Source organism: Quercus suber, unplaced genomic scaffold (genome assembly GCF_002906115.3).
Source record: "Quercus suber isolate HL8 unplaced genomic scaffold, Cork oak 2.0 scaffold_68, whole genome shotgun sequence".
In the NCBI taxonomy this organism is placed as follows: domain Eukaryota; kingdom Viridiplantae; phylum Streptophyta; class Magnoliopsida; order Fagales; family Fagaceae; genus Quercus; species Quercus suber.
The window spans coordinates 742,017-756,696 of record NW_027069533.1 but is presented as its reverse complement, the minus strand read 5'-3'; the positions used below and the strand labels follow the sequence as shown (position 1 = coordinate 756,696).

The following is a 14,680-nucleotide window of genomic DNA, read 5'->3' as shown; positions in this document are numbered from 1 at the left end:
TGCTTGTAAGTGACATCCTGCTCGTCACCTAAATCTTCATCAAAATGCAAAGAAATCCGTTTCCTTTTTGCATGGCGCAACTTCCTCTTTAGCCTCTCAATTTCCAGTTGTATATTGTGGTTCTTCTCCACATGAGACACGTGACTTCCTCCATGTGATTGGCTTCGCTCCGGGTGCGTAGTATGCACACTGCCTTCACGATCTTGTCTCTGCTCCAAATTGAGTAAAAGGTCTACGTGTTGAGACGCCCTAGATTCTGCTAGTTGTTGCCTTGGTTCAGCCATTATCAACTGTTGCTTCCACTTTCGCTCAAGCTCTTCCCACAGACGGCGCCAATTGTTGGGTCTATTTTTGTAGCCCAAGCTCAAAAGGTTTAGATTATGAGCCCAATCAACCCAAAATAATGAATTTGTAGGAAATGAGTGAAAGAGTTAAGCTGATTGTGAACTAAACAATAGTTAACTATGGTGTTCAAGAAGAAACTAATATAAAAAACACACTTCAAGGCTTTTCAATTTAATGTCCGAAAATGAATATTATTGAATGAAAAATCAATACAACTCTCCAAAAACCACCCCGCTTTCTCCTCCAGAGGCTTTTTCTTTATATAGCATCATTCCTCACCATCTTCATTGTCCACTTGTTTTTCATCTAAGTGTCCACTTGAGTATGTGTCACGTCAGATCTCTTCTTTAGCTTTCTGTGAGTGGTAGTAGCTGGGATGACATTGTTCAGGGGTCTTCTCCACATTAATGCGGCCAGAAAAACAGATGCAGTGCATTTAATGTGGTGGTGGCAGCTTTTCCTTTTAGATATTTCTCCATTCTTCTTATCTCCAAGCATACCTAAAACTTATCCAGATCACTGAAGTCATTAGTAAGATCATTCGAACCCTCCAGATATTTGCTTGACTAAGAATCTTTACATCCAAGGAGAATGATCTCTTCGGACCACTGGTGCTCTCTTTGGACTGATCCCCTTCACTTCCAGGTATCTTTCTTTCATGCAGACTCACTCTCAACAACTTTCGCCTCTTCAGACACACAGTAATTTTCAAATATGGCCTTGGACCCAATACATAAGTTTGGGTTTCCACCCTTCACAATTATTATTATTATTATTATTGAGAAACAAATACACACACATAAGGGAGAGGAAAAGAGATTCAAACCCTTACCGACATGTATTAATTTTTAGATATTATATTTTAAAAGATCTAAAACAAAAAAACAAAAAAATAGCTTCAAACCCTTACCGACATGTATTGATTTTTAGATATTATATTTTAAAAGATCTAAAACAAAAAAAATAGCTTCAAATTTACCTTTCACAAGAAACAAAGAAGTGTCTAAAGAGCCCAAAATTAAGAGCCATAACTTTATTCACAAATTCAGGATCAAAGGGAACATGGATGATAAACAAGTCGGCCACTTTATTCACAAATTAAGAGCCATAACTTTATTCACAAATTCCCAAAGTTTTTCTACCCAAAAAAAAAAAAAGAAAAAAAACTTTCCCAAAGTCAAAGAGAACAAGTCGGCCACTTCTGGCAACTTGCTATAAGTGTGATATACAATAATTATGCATATATACTCCTTTGTAAATAGAGACTCAATGAGAACAGGAGCTCAATTTGCCTAAAGTAAAATAAAAAAATTAAAATTAAAAAAAGAAAAAAAAAAGTGTATTGTTCCGTGAATTCCAGGGAAGCTCAAGAATGGACTTTTGGTGACCACCATGGCACTACCATTTAAAGATTCTGAATGGGAAATCGGATATCTTTCACTTGGCAAATACATATTACCTATTAGTGTAGGCCACTAGGAACTAGTTTGGAAAGATTGTAACTTATAAGCTCTTGGCTTTTCTTTTTTTTTTTTTTTTTGGATGGGCTGTCTGGGAATGGTAAGGACTAAGGACTACAAATATGACCAGTTTTTGGCTCTGCTTTCTTTTGTCATTTAAAAGATCTAAAAGTTAATACATGAAAAGAAGATGTAAAAGTTAGTTTTTAATTTTTACAAAACTTAGCTTTTAGATCTTCTTTTCCCTTAATTTTTTTAGTTTTTTATGTTTTGAGAGGAGAAAAACATAAAAAAGTAATAAAAATACAAATTTACTCATATTTGTGGGTAAAGTGCCAATTTTTAAATTACAAGTGAGCAAAATGTTTTTTGGGCAAAACATAGGTGGGAAAAGTGTAATTTCTCCTTGAATAAATCAGAAACTTAGAGGATTGTAACAAACGAAAGCAAAGTTAAGAGACTGAAATGAAATCTAAAGAAATTTAGAAAGTTAGTTTTGCATTTTAGCCTTTAAAAATGTCCAAAAATTATCATACGGTGTCAGTCTTCTACCTCCATTAAAAAAAAATCTCCAAAATCACTACCCTAACCCAACTGAGGGTTTGTTTGGATTGAGGAAGAAAGAGAGAGAGAGTAGAGTAGATTTGACCTAAAATTAATTTATTTTTAGCCAACTTTACTATACCCAAAAACAAATCGACTGCAACGGCTTCAAAGAGGTATTTTCGACGCCTCCAGCCTCTACTCGGCTGGGTAAGTTCAAAAAATATTTGGCATTTTGGATTATCAATGACAATGATTCTGTATATCTCTTTCTCCGCCCACCCTTCTCGATATCTTGGCCCACGTGGCCTTTTGAAAGTTTCCGCCTCCCCTAGTTTGGTGTTAATCCTCTTGTACAGGTATCAACGATTTTGATAGAGAGACTGTTGATTCAGAAAGTTAAAAAGAAACTCTGGAGGGATTGTTGGACCTTCTCAATCTCCATAGAGATTATTTGGACTGGCCCAACCAAGCCTAATGATAAGCGATTATTCCATTCTGTGCAACTAATAAGTTGTCTGTCTAACTAACTTGGGCTAAAGCCCAGATAAAAAGCAAGCCCCACCCGAACAATATTAATGTTTATTTTTGGGTAAATTGGGAATATTAAAAAATAAAAATAAAAAAAATACATTGAGCTCCACCAGTCACCAAGAGAGGGCTTTTCCCTTAAACCCCCATATAACCGCTGCTGCTAATTAGCTTTCCTATCTATCTCCTCAATACTCTTGTTAAATATCGCTCCAAGACTCCATTGTTGTTGTTGTTGTTGCAGATACCAAAAATTACAAAAGAAAATGATATCATCAATTTCTTGGTTACCCAAAGGCGCAGCCAACCCTGTACCCGCCGTAGCAGACCCTCCCTCCAAGGAAGAAATCGACGAGATCGTCAAGTCCGCCGCTTTTGACAAAAAGTCTATTCCTTTTACCATTCCTTGATTTCATTTACTTACTGTATTTTATAATAATCAGTTACTACTTTAAAATTCCAAACCGAAAGAACACCCTTTTAGTTTAGAAATAGAATGAATAGCAAGATTGTATGAGTTTCTCAAATATATTTATATTTTATTGAAATTAAACACTTTTAGTTTATTAGTATTCACTAACTAATTTGTTGCTGAAAATTTTTTTGCTTGTTTGTGACCATAGACTATGCATGTTGCTTGTTAGTGTATTTTTGTCATTGATTTTGTTTATACAAATGCTGGTGGTCATGCTGTTCAAAGTAAATTTATTGAGAGCGAGAGGAAATATATATGTTACAACAATTAAACACAAGGGCATTGATGAAAATGAGTGTCCAAAGGCGTGTGCGATAATCATTGAGCTTTTATTATGACTATGTGGGATTTGTAGTTATCTTTGAGTTTTCATTATGTACCGCATTATTGCACTGTTCTGACAAAGTGGAGGTATGTAAAGAAACATTATTGGATTGCAGAGTCAAAAGAAAAGGTTGGATTTTGATGTTGTTTGTTCTATAAACGTGTTGGTGAAATTCCTGGCTTTGTATACTTATGAGGCTCTTGGGTTATGCAGTGGACATAGTGACAATGAGGACGGTGATGAAGATATGGATGATGGTGCATCCAATGAGGCTGGTGAAGTTGCCCAGGCATTAGAGGTAGCAGATGCACTTGGCAGAACTTCCAATACTGCAAAGTCAGGGACTAGTTTTGATAGCATAACTGATGGTTTGAGGGAACTTGACATGGAAAATTATGATGAAGAAGATGATGGTATCCCATCTCCTCTCCTCTCTCTTAAATTTTATTTTCATTTTATTGTGTTAAAGAGAAATGGACTATCAAAACATACAACAGCGTTGAACTTAAATTATTGTTACATTAATAAAATTGATTCATTTGCATAAATTCCTTTGTAAGTTATCTTATAAATAAGGTTACATCACGGCCTTTTCCTTGAAGCAAATATTGTGTTGGACTTGATTGGTCCCCCCATGCCACACCCACCCCACCTTCAAGAAAAAACAAATAAAGAAAAAAAAAGCCATATTCAATGTATAACATAGTTGCATCTTCTCATGGCTTACTTCAGGCATTGAGTTATTTAGCACGGGGTTTGGAGACCTTTACTACCAAAGTAATGACATGGATCCATATCTAAAAGATAAGAGTGTAAGTCGGATTCCTTCAGTATGCTGTGTTCTTGCTTTTCATTACTTGTTTGCCTTGTGATTCTAAAACATCAACTTCATTTTCTTTTCTTATTTAATAACTCTTTTCCAGGACGATGACTCTGAAGAGGTTGAGGACATGACTATTAATCCAACTGATGCTGTCCTAGTTTGTGCACATAGTGGGGATGAAGTCAGTCAGCTTGAGGTATGTAATAGCTAAAATTTATTTCTTCTCTCTCTCTTTATCTACCCAGACACCAACACCTTCCCCAATTCTTCAGGCACTTCTAAGTCCTAAGTGATCCCATTGTCTATTTACAGGTTTGGATATATGAGGAATCTGATGATGGTGATTCAAACATGTATGTTCACCATGATATCATCATTTCAGCAAATCCTCTTTGTACCGCATGGCTAGATTGTCCACTTAAAGGTGGAGAAAAAGGTGTGACATACTGGTTTTGTTTGAAGTTTGCAGTTCATCCAAGAGCACTGATGAACTTGATTTTCACTGTTATATTTCTTAAACTTATTTTTCTTATTTCTTATTGTAATGAAGAGATTGATATCAATGGGGTTGGTCAGGATTCAGATCTGATTGAAATTTAATCTACCATCATATCCAATTGGTTGCATTGATGTAATAGATTTAATTTATTTGTATTTCAACTTGAGTAGATTCAATTAAGATCTGAATCCCATTAAAACACATACAGGAGTATGTGCACGGTATAATAAAAAGTCTGAATCCCATGCCAGACTATTGTTTTTTCCACCCTTTTTTTAGTCTGAACTTGGTTGGGTTGGGTCTACCAAATATAGATTTGAATTTGAATTCCAGCCATTTAATCAGTTTTGGACTGAATTATATCTAATCTGGACTTCTTGACAGCCCTTATGTGGAGTGCAAAAAAGAATTTCAGATATCTTTGAAAATATTTCCCAATACTTGTTCTAATAAATTATAAAAATAATATGATTAATTGGAAGAGAAAACTATAGCAAACAATGTAGCATATTATATTTTTTTCTTAACCATGAGCTTTCTTTTGGATAAAATTAATCATTCACTTCATAAAGGATGGTTTCCTACAACTTATTTTACACTTGAAGTTCAATTTGTTTTCTAATTTCTGCAGTTGCTAAAAGATTTCTATCTGTTGTCAGGGAATTTTATTGCTGTTGGCTCAATGGAACCCTCTATCGAAATATGGGATCTTGACATTGTATGTTGATTATTGATATTAATCCAGTTGGAGTTTAGACTATAGATTGAATTAAGATGTCATTGCAAACTTTATAGTTTTGTTCTCTTCTTTTTAGATTGATGAAGTACAACCATGTGTGGTGCTGGGTGGCATTGCTGAGAGGAAGGAGAAAAAAAATAAGGTTTGTCAGTAAATTCCTTTCAAGATTGATGCATGATTTATTACTTATCAAAAAAGATTGATGCAGATTGATGTCCATTAAAATTTTCACATATAAATGATATGTCCTTTCATGTGGCTTGATACATGTGAAATTATCATGTCGACAACTTTATGTATTTGGTATGTGTTCAGAAACTAAACCCAATTAAATTCTCCCCTGAATTGTGTGTATGTTGTAGATATTTTTGAAAAAAAATTCCTGTTCCCAGCAGTTATACTGCCAAGCCATTTGTCTGTTAAATTGGAAAATTCATGTGCTAATAATTCAAGAGATTTATTATGATTAGGATAATCCATAAACCTTGAAGATGAGGGAGAGTAACTTGAGATGGTTTGATCGTGATCAAAGGAGATTGATTAATGCATCGATAAGAAAGTGTGAGTTAATTCAATTTTAGGAAATGAAAAAGGTAGATACATAAGGAAGTAACAAATACTATGACTCAGGAAAGAATAGAATAAAGGAAAAGAATACATGTGACCAACCTTGACTAATTTGTGGAGGATACATAGCCAACTCCAAAAAAAATCTGGGACTAAGGTTTTGTTGTTGTTGTATACTTGTATCTGTTTATTCCAAATGGGATATCAAAGTCTGTTGGTGTGCCTTTTGATGCTTGGTGAATTAACCTGTGATTTCCAGACAGAACATTTCTTTCTTGGGCTGCTGTCATTTTTATTTTTTATTTTATGGTCGTGTTGGTATTAAAATGGGCATGCCTAGATATGGCTCCAATACATCTGCTTATGCTGAACTTGCCTCATAACTCAGAAGTATCAAAAATATCAATTAACTTATCGAAAAAAGAATGAAAAACATCAAGTAACTTCTAAAACAAAAATTACATTAATCAAATATGAAGGTTTGTATTCTTATGGTTTCCTTCTTGACCAAATTATATTTTCATAGACCTGATAAATATTTAATTTCTAGGGAACTTTTTTCCAATTTTATTACTTGCTTGTGTTAGATATCAGTCAAGTACAAAAAAGACAGTCACAAAGGTCCCGTGCTTGGCCTTGCTTGGAACAAGGAGTACAGGTTGCCTTCTACTATCTTTTACCTTCTCTTGGTTCATTGGGGTGTGTATGCTAGATATAATTCTCTGTTTCTCTTATGCTTTTTATGAAAAATAACACAGGAATATACTTGCTAGTGCAAGTGCTGACAAACGAGTTAAGATTTGGGATGTGGCTACTGGAAAATGTGATATTACCATGGAGCATCATACGGACAAGGTCAGAATTAAGTCTGATTTTGTATATTTTCTTTTCATGACATAGTTGGGTGATAAATTAGAGCACACATTGTTGCTATCTACTGGTCCTTAATGAAGTACTAATAATATAGGTATGATATCAGAAGCTCCTTTTTGTAGTAGATTGGGCTGATGAGACTATGCAATTATTAGATAAATTAAGGTTGGTAACTGATGTAAATGGTTATTGATGTTCAGTCTCTGCTGTAAGGGTTATATCGTTTTCAAGCTAATTGTTAGGCTTTTGGCATTTGTAAATGGGCTTGTGAGCCTGGGTTTGGTTGATTAAATATGATGGGCCCACTGCCTTTGTGCTTGATACTTCTTTTAGACTATGGATGAAAAAATAAAGGACTAATTGTAAATTGAGAAAGACAGTCAAAAATGAAGAACAGTGGGGGAGAAGTACTAGCTGAGATGCTAGAAGCCCTCATGCATGACAATCATTCATTATCAGTCTCATTCCAGGCCTGGACAGATCACCATGTATATGCATATATATTCAGCATGATTCACTGGCTGAATAATGCAGAAGTCAACTATATGCTTTGGTTGCATTTGATTATAGAGTTTACCCTTCACCATTTGATTTGTAACATATAAATGCCCTGTTCAGAAAATTCTATGCATTTAAAATATGATAGGAGGAAAATTTTTCCTGTTGGAACATCTTTGTGGGTGGATATTTTATCAAATCTGTCTATATAAATACAAACTGGCCTTTTTCCAGTAATCATGTGATATTCCATGGTAAATTTCCTTTCTCCAAGCTGACTCTTTTCACTGTGTGTGAGACTTCCTTCCAATCTATCGATCTAAAAATCAATAGATTTTTTTCTCAATTAATTGAGAAAAAATGATACTAGCATTGTTAAAAGTGTTAGCAAGAACATGAAAGTAAGCCAAGAGCTTTGTAGCTCAACTGGCACTTCATAGTGTTTCCAACGGAGATGTGTCTAGGTTCAAATCCTCCCCTCCCAATTGTCGTTACTAATGATTTTTAAAAAAAAAAAAAAAAAAATGAAGCAGGACTCCATATCAGGTACCTTAATATTACCTAATGCAATCTTAATGATATCTGCAGCAGACATGTCTAATGAATTTCTACTTTCACCTTCTTCCTCCTAATCCTTGCAGGTTCAAGCAGTTGCATGGAATCATCATGCACCACGAGTTATTCTTAGTGGATCTTTCGATCGTTCAGTAGTCATGGTAATAAACATTTCACTCGTGTTACTTTTTTTTTAACCCTTTGGATAAAATGTCATCATACTCTACTGCACAGTTATGAAACCTGGATTAGATATTAAGAATATTTAAAAAATCAAAAAATCAATTTAAAAAATACAAAACTATTTTATTATATTCAGAATATAAATATGTTCACCCCTAAATGAGTCACCACCAATGGAGGACTTGTTTGCTGGAAATAAGTGATTTGAGGGTTAGGAATTTGGCTTGGTCTGTTAATTTTTAGTTTTGTATTGCTCTGAAGATAAAGTGACTTGATGTATTTATCCTGTTTTGTGCATTGCAGAAGGATGGTAGATGCCAGAGCATTCTGGTTATAAATGGTCAGTCACAGCTGATGTAGAAAGCTTGGCATGGGATCCACACAACCAAAACTTATTTGTGGTAAGTGCTTTAGCTCTCTTAGTTGTGAAACCATCTTCCTATAGGTGATTTCAATTTTTTTTTTTGGCTTTCCTTTTGAAGAAGTGAAATTCATTTTTTGTCTGAGGAGACTGTTATTGTTGCTTCAGAATCTTTATTTAGATATTAGTTTTGGTTGGAGAGTTATTAAGATGATGTTTTCTTAGGTGAGTCTTGAAGATGGTACTGTCCAGGGTTTTGATGTCCGGGCAGCCAAGTCTGATGCAACTTCTGAGTTAAAACCTAGTTTTACTCTCCATGCACATGACAAAGCCGTTTGCACAGTCTCCTATAATCCTTCAGCACCCAATGTACGTAACTATCATTCCCTCTCCCCTCCCCCCCCCCCCCTTCATTTCTTGGTCAGATCTTTTGCGTTATTAACTTCCTAGGTATAACTTTCGGTTATGATGGGTTCTTCTACAGCTTCTTGCAACTGGATCCGAGGATAAAATGGTATTTAATAATTGTGGCTGTTATCTTATTATTATTATTTGTCATAGACATTCATAAACCCTGCAGATTGTTAATGTTTTGTATTTTTTTGTTGGCTGCTCTTCATTTGGTGCAGGTAAAGCTTTGGGATCTATCAAACAATCAACCTTCATGTGTTGCATCCACAAATCCTAAAGTAGTAAGTGATTATTATAGTTTTTCTTATATTTGATGTCATGAGGTAAATAAGAATTTATTAAACATCTTGTTAAGAGCTAATATTGCTCTAGATAAATTCTCATGCTTTTTTGTGGATGTTAGGGAGCTATATTTTCCATGTCCTTCTCAGAGGACAGCCCGTTTTTGCTGGCTATGGGAGGCTCTAAGGGGAAATTGAAAGTGAGTGAAAAAATCTTGATATTTTGTTACTTGGTTGAGTTGTTTTCCTCGTGTAATTGATAATAATGATTGATCTCACTGAGAATTTGTTGGTTGAGTTTTTTTTTCCTTGTGTAATTGATGATAATGATTAATATCACTGAGAATTTGTAGGTATGGGACGTATTAACTGATGATAGGGTCCATCAAAGATTTGGGAACTATATCAAGCGGAAGATACCTCAATCTGGCTCTTGATGTTATTAAATTGGAAGAGGAAGAAATTTTTTTCCCCATAAGCAAGTCATCTCTGTTTTTGACATGAAGAGTATGTATTATTATGAAACTTACCTACCAGTAATTTTCTCAAAATTTTGATTAATATGACATCCCCCACTTTTTTTCTTCTTGGAGGTATATTTTGTAAGAGTAATCGTATAATTTGTGTAGTTTTGTTGTATTCATGGGCGAATATCAAGAAATGTTATAAATGCAATACAAATCGTTCAAAGGAACACAGAGTGCTTCTTAGCATTCCATAACTTAAATGGGTCACGCTACTTTTGGTATTATCCAAATCACAATATGGAAGATGTGAAGATTTTAAAACCTCCATATACATACTCATCCAAAAAAAAAAAAAAAAACTCCATATAGATCAAGCTGGCAAACAAATTGTCTTCCCCATTGCTGAATCACAAACCTTCGAATAAATTGCTACATATAGTAAATTTAAAAAATTTCGTTGAGAATATAGAGTTTTCACCTTATTCGGCCCTTAGGCCTTGCTAGCAGAAAATGGACGTGATTTCGTCTTAAGTTAATTATTACTAATACAAAGACGGATCAATCTTTGACTCAAAAGGTGGCCTTATGTGGTAGCTGTATTCAGTATTCACTGATGGTGATGGACAGCCTGGTGTAGAGGGCAAAAATAAGATCATCTAATGTTTCAGAAGTCAGGATCCAAACATAGCTCTCTTCCAAAAAGTGGCAAAATTTGCCAGCTAGAACTTGTAATTTTGATACGATAAAACAGGGTTGGAGCTACTCTGAGAATCATTGCAGACTTGTAGTGCACATGACACTAGTGCAACAGACTCTAGGCTGCGAAGTGGGGACCTTTCTCTCTTCATACAATTACAAATGTGGAAGAAAATGACTGTAGTCACTGTACTGCCACCGAGCACATAACTATTGTGTTCTGAAATTTATTTTTAACAAATCTCATGATTGCATTTTTTCTTTTCTTTTCTTTTCTTTTTCAATGGTTACTAATGTGATGAGTTGTAATGTGACAAGTCACTGTACATACTTTATTCTTATTAATAATAGTCTTTTTATTACTACTTATAAAAGTGTTTGTTATTTGTAGAACATCATTTTCATGTTAAATGGAAAACAATTAAGTTGTTCCCGTGACTTCTCCAAATACATATTTCACTGACATGTGCAAGGGAAAATGGCATTCTTGTTTGCCAAGTCTCCTTTACAAACGAGTGGTCTCTCTCTGCTTTCTATATAACTTCTAGTCCCTCTCTTTCTTGCACACTTCTATTCATCTTTCCTTTATAAAATCCACCATTTAGCGTTTGTTGTGTTGAGCTCTGTGTGAGTCTGTTCCAAGTTGATAACTTTTTGACCAACCCAGAGAAGAAAAATGTCATCTTTCTTAAAGAACTTACCATCCACATCTAGCCTTGTCGCAGCCTATGCCAGCATCTCCACCTTTCTCATGCTCCTCAAGAGCATGTTTGATCTGATGGTTCCAGCAAAAGCGAGGGAGAGTATAATAGCAATAGTTCAAGAGCACATAATCTCTCGTTTCTTCACAAGCTTCACTTTTGTGATAGAGGATGAATGGGAGTTTGGAGACAATGCACTATTCCGAGCTGCCATGGTCTATTTGCCCACCAAAATAGGCCCTTCCACCCAAACTGTCCTATTGGGTTTCAAAGAAAAACACAAATTTGAAACACCACCTGAAACAGGTGTTCCAGTTTGGGGTCATGTAGTGGACAAGTTTGAAAACATGAAGCTCAAATGGACACTTAAATCAAAAAAGTCGAAGAATATGTTTTATTCTCGTGAAAGAAAGTTCTTTCATCTAACATGCAACAAGAATCACAGAGACAAAGTCATGAAGAACTACTTTCCACACGTTGCTCTCACTGCAAGGTCCATCTTGAACAATCGTAAAGGTCTTAGGATTTACACCTATGACCAAAACCACCGCTATTGGGAGTCCACAGCTTTCAAGCACCCATCAACATTTGCAACTCTAGCTATGGAGCCAGACCTGAAGAAGTCCATAATGGAAGACCTTGACATGTTTGTGAATAGGAAAGTATTCTTTGAACGAGTGGGGAGGACTTGGAAGAGAGGGTATTTGCTTTATGGGCCACCAGGAACTGGGAAATCATCGTTGGTCGCGGCAATTGCTAATCATGTACGCTACAATATCTATGATCTTCAGCTTGGAACTGTTAAGTCGGACTTTGATTTGAGGCGTCTTCTTACCTCAACGACCAACCAGTCCATTCTGCTCATTGAAGACATTGATTGCAGTTCAAGTTCAAAGGTAGCACAGGAACGTCCCAAGGATAGTGATGACAATGACGATGATGATGATGATGATGAGGACAATGCCAAAGCCAAAGTCGCGAAGAAGTCTATGCCACCATCGTCTCAAGGGGTGACTAACTAATGCTTTCATAATATATGTTCTTGCTCATTTCAATTTCCACTCTTATTGTTCTTCTGGGTTTTGTTTATATAATAATCTTATTCAGCAATATTAAGTAATTTGCGAGCGCGCACACACACATATATACTTCGTAAACCCACCTCATCTCATCTCTACCTAATAAATTATATAGATAGTGACAAATGTGTGTTATTTGACAATAATAATAAAGTACATACATTAATTTGTTAACCCAAGTTATGAGCAGATAGCATTTCTTACATAATATGATACAATAATACATTGCCATAAATCTCAATTCCCCTCCATCTCGGACAATTTCTTTTATAGTTTGATCCCTGCTTTTCTGATTCTGTGCGTTTTATCTTATTCGTATGAACCAAAGAGTTAGGCCCTCTTCCAGCCAGTCAATTTGCACTGTACTTGGAACTTACATCGGCCTTAGCTTGAAGCCTACTAGTATTTTTTCCACAATTATTAAAATTGATTAAAAAAAATAAAAAGACATACTTTCTCATTTCACCTAAACTAAAGGTAAAGGAAAAATGGAAGGGATCTTATCATAGCAAGCCTGAAAGTTAATTTACTTTACTGGAGCCTAAAATACATGCATATATTGATACACTACAATTACTTGATTAATTTGATGTAATTTTATTTGGTAAACTGTTGGATATGCTATATGTATATTCCAATCATTGCATTAGCAAACAATTTGTGAATAGCTTTGGACATCTCATTTGCTAGCTTTTCACCTTTATCTTTTATGTTTTCTTTTGTTTACACTCCATTTACTTGGTTAATTTGATAATTTTTTTGTAGTTTTATTTGGTAAATTGTTTGATATTTTTTTGGTATATTCTAATCATGTATATGTATACACTGTGTTAGCAAACAATTGTGAATAGCTTTGGACATTTCATTTACCAGCTTTTCACATTTATGTGTTCTTTGTTTTTGTCATTTTTTCCTCATCACAATGCAATAGGTGACACTATCAGGGCTGCTCAATTTCATTGATGGACTTTGGTCAAGCTGTGGTGAAGAGAGGATCATCATCTTTACTACCAATTTCAGAGAAAAATTGGATCCAGCTTTGAGGCGGCCAGGACGCATGGATGTTCACATTAACATGGGCTATTGCACCCCAGCAGGATTTAGAGTGCTTGTTTCAACATACCTTGGAATTCAAGAACATGATCTCTTTGGAAAGATTGAAAAGCTTATTCAAGCGGTAGAGATTACTCCTGCAGAAGTAGCACAGCAGATTATGAAGAGCGACCAACCTGAAGTTGCCCTTGAAAGTCTTGTGGAATTTCTTAGTGCAAAGAAGAATGAAGTTGATGAGGCCAAGACCAAGAAAGAACTAAAAGACACTAAACAAGAGGAAAAGCTTAGTACAAAGAAGAACGGAGTTGATGAGGCCATGACCAAAAAGGAAGAAAAAGACACTAAACAAGAAGAAAAACTAAGCGGAGACCAGGATAGTGGGCAGCCTAGTGAGAGTGAAATGAGGTCCATCTATCTGACCTAGCTACAGCTAGGTGACCTGAATTCTACTAACAATATCTTTTGCTTCCTGTTTATTAGCTTTTCCTAGGAGAAACACAATGGAATGACACAACTGGATAGAGAACAACTGAGGAGATGCAATACTTATGTGTTAGCACTTAAGACATCAAGATATTATTAGCCTTTATTTTCATTAAGTCTGTTTACATTAGTTTTCTTATTTTTATTCTCATCTGATTTTCTGGAAAAGAAAGAGGTGTAATGTAGCCTATGGCCCTATGCTTTTAAATTAAATTTCTTAATTTATCTATGTGTGTCTTTAATTTGTCATGTTGTTATATCAATTTTCATTAGATAATAAAGTTTAATTTTTACTAATACAAAAAAAGAATATAATTGATTCAGGTTTAGCCCTATGCTTTTTAAATTATATTTCTTAATTATGTTTGTGTGACCTCAATTTCTCATATTGTTATCACTTTTTACTAAACAATAAAGTTTAATTTTTAAAAAATACAAAAATAGAAAAAAGAATATAATTGATTCAAATAAGTGTATGTAAGTAACCCATGGCCCCATTTATGATTCTATATATCTATATATTTTATATATGATACCAAGAGCTGAATCTTAGCAATTATTGTTACTAAACTCATGTCGAGCCATATTATTATAGCATTTTAGTCAATTTTGGTTCAGTCCATTTATGGGTCTTTCACCGTTTCAAATTTGGAGTCTACCCCTATAGTTCTCACATTACCTTGCTTGCAACCTTTTTCTCTACCTTCATGGGTCGCCATCCCTTCCTCCTTG

General features: G+C 35.0%; 2 protein-coding genes across 2 annotated transcripts; both read left to right on the top strand.

The window, feature by feature from the left end:
* Window positions 1-2,974: 2,974 nt before the first annotated feature.
* Window positions 2,975-10,190, top strand: LOC111984261 (uncharacterized WD repeat-containing protein C17D11.16). The gene is given in 17 exon segments (XM_065773030.1): window positions 2,975-3,264; window positions 3,893-4,092; window positions 4,412-4,491; window positions 4,603-4,698; window positions 4,815-4,938; window positions 5,661-5,719; window positions 5,817-5,882; window positions 6,895-6,965; window positions 7,066-7,162; window positions 8,320-8,394; window positions 8,720-8,729; window positions 8,732-8,817; window positions 9,003-9,146; window positions 9,262-9,291; window positions 9,407-9,469; window positions 9,592-9,669; window positions 9,823-10,190. Coding segments are annotated over 17 exon segments (1,482 nt in total). The 5' UTR covers window positions 2,975-3,145; the 3' UTR covers window positions 9,907-10,190.
* An 849-nt stretch (window positions 10,191-11,039) lies between these two features.
* Window positions 11,040-14,039, top strand: LOC111984163 (AAA-ATPase At1g43910). The gene is made up of 2 exons (XM_024015828.2): window positions 11,040-12,343; window positions 13,344-14,039. Exons 1-2 carry the CDS (start codon window positions 11,309-11,311, stop codon window positions 13,887-13,889), a joined length of 1,581 nt encoding a protein of 526 aa, XP_023871596.1. The 5' UTR covers window positions 11,040-11,308; the 3' UTR covers window positions 13,890-14,039.
* The last annotated feature ends 641 nt before the right edge of the window (window positions 14,040-14,680 follow it).